The sequence below is a fragment of the Crinia signifera genome, chromosome 3, assembly GCF_055691185.1.
Source record: "Crinia signifera chromosome 3, ASM5569118v1, whole genome shotgun sequence".
Classification (NCBI taxonomy): Eukaryota; Metazoa; Chordata; class Amphibia; order Anura; family Myobatrachidae; genus Crinia; species Crinia signifera.
Genome location: NC_139219.1, coordinates 226,205,633 through 226,210,849, shown reverse-complemented (window position 1 = coordinate 226,210,849; position 5,217 = coordinate 226,205,633). Strand labels below are relative to the sequence as shown.

At 43.6% G+C, this 5,217-nt stretch overlaps 1 protein-coding gene across 1 annotated transcript; it reads left to right on the top strand.

The window, feature by feature from the left end:
• Positions 1-631: 631 nt before the first annotated feature.
• Positions 632-4,378, top strand: GMNC (geminin coiled-coil domain containing). Its single transcript, XM_083174736.1, has 5 exons — positions 632-682; positions 1,306-1,471; positions 2,105-2,187; positions 2,276-2,392; positions 3,145-4,378. The coding sequence occupies exons 1-5, from the start codon at positions 641-643 to the stop codon at positions 3,742-3,744; spliced, it is 1,008 nt and encodes a 335-aa protein (XP_083030862.1). The 5' UTR covers positions 632-640; the 3' UTR covers positions 3,745-4,378.
• The last annotated feature ends 839 nt before the right edge of the window (positions 4,379-5,217 follow it).

The window sequence follows — 5,217 nt, the reverse complement described above, 5'->3', positions numbered from 1 at the left end:
ATAAAGTGCTAACCAATCACAGAAAAGGAGCTGGCACAGCACATCTCTAATGTCATCTCTTGCCGAACTTCGATAACGAATAAAATCCTAAATGATATTGTCCCTACAGGGAATGTGTGTAAGGAGCTTTTCACAATAAATTGTTACTGGACATTACAACAATAAAACTGTTTTTTTTTTTTTTTATTATTATTTTGTTTGCTCTATAAAATGGTTCAATGAACACTTGGATTAGGGTTTATGACAATTATAGCTGATCCTACTGCAAAATGTGTTGAATATTGCACATACAATATTTTTGTGCTTAATTCATATACAGTATTGTTAATATGACGTACTTTATATGTTACATGCATTTAATCTGAACAATGTATCCAGCCAATAGTGCTGGTTATGAATAAATAATTAGTGGTCCCGTAGGAGACGTCCCCTCTCTGGGTTGGCTTTGCACTGTATGTTAATGTATAGGAGTGGAAGTCTTTGATCTCAGCATTTGGAGTTTGCTGATGTCATACATTTGATTTGACAGAATGGCACCAAATCAGATCCATGGGTTTAGAAAATCATGGGCGTTACTTGTGCTCCCTTAGCATAGGACTGCCTCTCCCTTCAGTTCCATTTAAAGCTCAGTGGGGCTTTAATGAAAACGTGTCTGCAAATATCTCATTCAAGTAACAAGATGGTAAGTGCCTCGGTGAGCGCAGGGAGTTCCCTGTCCTGTGGATTGTGCATTGCTTTTCAAGCGGGTTTGTGGAGGATAGAAACGTGTCATTAGATTAGAGATAAATCTGGTTTTATTACTTAAGCGGTGTGTGGATGCTGCTGACAGTGTGATCAGTGGAGTACAGCTTCTGTTATTTCTGGACGGCGATTAGTACGACTAATTGGCATTAACTTCCACAAACTCGTTCCACTGATTAGAGAAGAGAGTTGGATAATGCAGCTAGGATCATTCTATATTGATTACTAAGCACGTGTCTATTTATTTCATGTTATGTGTTTATCTATCTATCTATCTATCTATCTATATTGTCTTTGCTGATTCTGTGATAAGGAGAATGCGGATTGCAATTGCTAGATGCAGGGTGTAGGTTTTGGCATGTGGTCTGGTTAGTGGAGGTGCAAGTGAGTGGTCAGCTGATCCCCGTTCCCATTCACCCCCAGCAGGGTAATATGTGCCCAGTAGCTAGTGTTCTCCTGCAGGGAATACAGCATTACCTCCCCAAAGAATGTTGCCTTTGTTGTGTCACAAAAGTCTGTTTTTGCTATATCTAACCAAGTCCTCCTCCTGTGTTACTTCTGCAGAACACTATTCTAGCGTGCCAAGACCAGTACTTTGCAGGGGGTCAGGGCTATGATTGCCCATACTTCTCCACGGACAATGTTGATGTTTCCAAGGATACTTGGGTTTCTCTCTGGACTTCTGGTATCCAGGACAACCGACCATGCAACCCAGACCCACAGTCCCACGGTATGTCCACTCTCTACTCACATATGATGCTCTAGATTCTGGATAGCTTCCAGGTACCACCTTACAGCGAATCTCCTAATCCCTGGCACGGATTTCCTGCACCTGATAAAGCAAAGTGTAGCAATGTGTTTCCTTATGTGGAGCTTAAAGGAAAAGTGGGGAATCCTATTTTTTTTTACATTTAATGAAGCATGGAACAGTCGATATTGCCTTGGAAATTGGAAGTTATAGATATACTTTTGTTTGTGCTGGTGGAAATCTAAGACCCCATTGGTTCTCAACCTCGGTCCTCAAGCACCCCCAACAATTCACGTTTTCTAAGTCACCCAGCAGTTGCACAGGTGCATTCGTTATTCACTGACACATTTCAAAAGATCCACAGGTCGAGCTAATTATTTCACTGGTGATTCTGTACGGAGAAATGGAAAGCATGCCCGTTTGGGGGTCCTTGAGGACCGAGGTTGATAACCACTGCTCTAATGGACTTTCTATAAGACAACCCTGAGCATACTTAGGTTTTGACAATTAAAGGCTCTAATAGCCGCTGTCATTTACAATAAACAATTCACATTGACTATTAGTGTTTGTCGCTAAATCCTCAGTGCTAATGTTTGTATTGTCATTTCCTTCCAGGGCACTTATATAGTGGGTTCACACTGCCAGATGACTACCTTGGGGGGGACCAGTTATCATCGCAGATGTTTACCAACAAGCAGGTAAATATGTGATTATGTATAAGATGTGTATCACTCCAGTGTATATGCAATGTACAGCATGATAGTAATGCCTGCATCTCCCCCGCAGCTCCAGGACACCTTGGTACAGAGGGAAGAGGAGCTGGCCCGCTTACACGAGGAGAACAACAAGCTCAAGCAGTACCTGAGCTCCACGTTTGTGAAGAGCTTAGAGGAGAAGACGAAGGTGTGTACCTGCCTCTCACTGCTACAGCCCTTTACATGCTGCTAGCACCTATCACCCAGCATTAGTCAATAGATAACGCTAATGTCTCCTCAGTGATCTGTCAGATAACCGTATAGAGACCGATCTCAGGCTGTGATAGTGGGCACACTGCCACGCGTGGGGGAGTCTCCAGTAGGATCTGGCTGCTGCCACACTCTTTGTTGAGCGCATTCTCTGAGTGCAAAGTAACCCTAGTCTATAAGTGTTCTCCATTGTGTCTCTGACAATGCAGCGTGCTTGCAAATTGCACCTGTACCTGGCTGTGTCCCCTGCGGCGGTGATGTGCACTCAGCCACGTCCAGTACCGTGCTATCAGTGTGCAGGAATGTCACCCACTGATCTGTGCTCCTCACTCACCCGCCATACAGAAGTGCTGTGCAGCCTCACACTATAGCAACCGAACATAGTTGCCCTTTAACTTACTCTCTTAGGTCAGTGATGGTAGCCTTAGGTTGTGAACTCTTAGTCCATGCTATGCTGGTACTTGTAGTCCCACTGCGATTGCAGTTTACCTAAACTTCCTTATTAAAACTGACAAAGCACTTTATTATGGGAATAAGACTATTATATAAAGCTGCTAGATAAAATAAACCCCATAACCTAGCAATCTCCCTCCTACAGTATATACTTGCATACAGCAGCCTCTGCTCCTGTACTGTGCAATGTGAATGTGTATATAGTATAATAATAGCTGTCCCGCACTTGTGTTGCAGAAACTGCTGTCCCAGCAAGCTGGTGGTGCCCCCCTGAAGAGGAGGTGCAGCAGAGTTAGCAGCCTCGCCTCCCCTGACACCTCTGCTAAGAAGGCCAAGAGGAATCTATTCAATGCGTTCACTGCCTGCGAGGAACAAGCCAGCCCCCCTGTGGAAAACTGGGTCCTGCAAACCCTGGGACTGAAAGACGTTAACACGATCGATGATTCTGCGTCAGCTACCTACAGTGCCATAGCCACAGAGCTGGCCAGCAGCCACTATGGCAACGTGAAGGATTCCCCATCATCTGGGTACAGCACCGTGAACCTGACCCCTGTACACAGCACCTGCACCCTGGATTCTTCCCCTTACATGCAGGACTACTCTCCAGCATCCTGCAGCTCTACATCGCTACCAAGGAGCGAGCCTGTGAGTCCCTTTGGGTCCCCTATCTTCTACACCCCTGAGGTGTCCCCAAACAAAACAGAAGTCGCCTTTTCTACATCCCTGAACCCCCACTGCAATTTGAAGACCCACAGCTTCTCCAATGGGCAAGCATTTGTCCGCAGGGACGGGGAAGGGGGCTGGAAGTTCACATGGGTGCCCAAGCAGTCTGAATAATGCCCGGGATGGGTATGGGCTCTACACTTGGGACTTTACAGGACGTATTTGCACTTGACTTGCTCATGAGGACCTGTGAAGATGTTTCAGAGTACAAATCCCGATGTTACAGTCTATATACATTCATATATTGACTGGGTGACGTCACTGCCAGTGCTAATAAGGGATCATTATTTGTTTACATGTAATTATGTGTGTATATATATATTTTCCGTGAAAAATATGACATTCTAACAGTATTTATTTCTGTTTGGTTCTAAGTGCAATTAATGCCAGTGCAGTTCTACAGTACATAGGTAGTTCTTGAAAAGCACCTTTTATAATCGCTGCCTGCAAGTCCCTATCTCACTGCCTTATGTTTTGTATGATGGAGATTTGCCCAACAACATACATGATCTACCTGTGTGAAAAGTTTGTATGCTGACTTCCAACACAAAAGACTTTTTATTTCCTGCTCCCTCTACGTCAATGTAGTTAGTCCACACGAGTCACTGCCAGGCTGAGCATGTGTGGGCAGGTGCACAGCCCTTTGTCTGATCACTTCTGATTAACATGTGGGGTTCCCCAATATCACCAAAAGGCCAGTCCCTGTTGTGTTGGATATTTACTAATGAATGAGGATCAGTCTACTGTGTTCACCTGTATATGAATAAAAAACAAACTATTTTCTGAAGTATTGGTTTTATCTTATGTATGTATTCTCTCCATGTCTAACTGGACTATGTTAGTTATAAAGGGTTTAATACATATGGAGCAATAACAATGAACGGAATACGTTCGTATTAATGTTTGTCATGTGTGTGTGATCAGAAGAGAATAGGAAAGGAAATAGTGTGTATGTGTCCCAGCATGCTTACCTGGGCATGCTGTGACTTCTAGTTCCATAACAACTTAAGAACTGCAGGATGGAGAACCAGGGATCATTAGTATCGGTTAATGTAACTCATTGCTCTGTAGTAAATATGGGCGATTAGTAATGTAATAGCAAGTCCTCTAATTACTGCAGGTATACTTATAATTCATATCTTCCCCTACTACAGTATCTGCAGATAACACTTTGTTCTTACTATTTGTTAGGTCCATTAGTCAGTGTTATACTTTACACAGCAGAGTTGCTTTCTGGTGACTGTAATGAAGCCATTATCAGGCGTTTAGGACATAGGGGGCACTAGAAGTGATAGAACTAGAAGTGATATTTTGTTTCCATCTGACGATACATTCACTGTTACAGATTGCAACATAATTACACCTGACCCTGAGACGAATGATCACTGGAGGCAGCGCTGCACCCAGTACAGTGAGCCTTAATGCTGGTAGTAGTACTGTATGTGTGCCTGTAGTAATGGCATTGGCACTGTGTGGAGCTCTGTATTCCCTGTGTCCTACAGTATATACAGGCTCTGATAACGACTGGTCACTGGTGTGACAAGCAATTCATTTGTCAACTACTGCAACAAAGTGGATCTATAATTA

Excerpts from the sequence above, each read along its gene's own strand:
- GMNC (XM_083174736.1), top strand. The coding sequence starts at position 641 with ATGAAAACGTGTCTGCAAATATCTCATTCAAGTAACAAGATG. Across the intron at positions 2,188-2,275 it reads AGATGTTTACCAACAAGCAG|CTCCAGGACACCTTGGTACA; the intron begins GTAAATATGTGA and ends TCTCCCCCGCAG. Across the intron at positions 2,393-3,144 it reads GCTTAGAGGAGAAGACGAAG|AAACTGCTGTCCCAGCAAGC; the intron begins GTGTGTACCTGC and ends CTTGTGTTGCAG.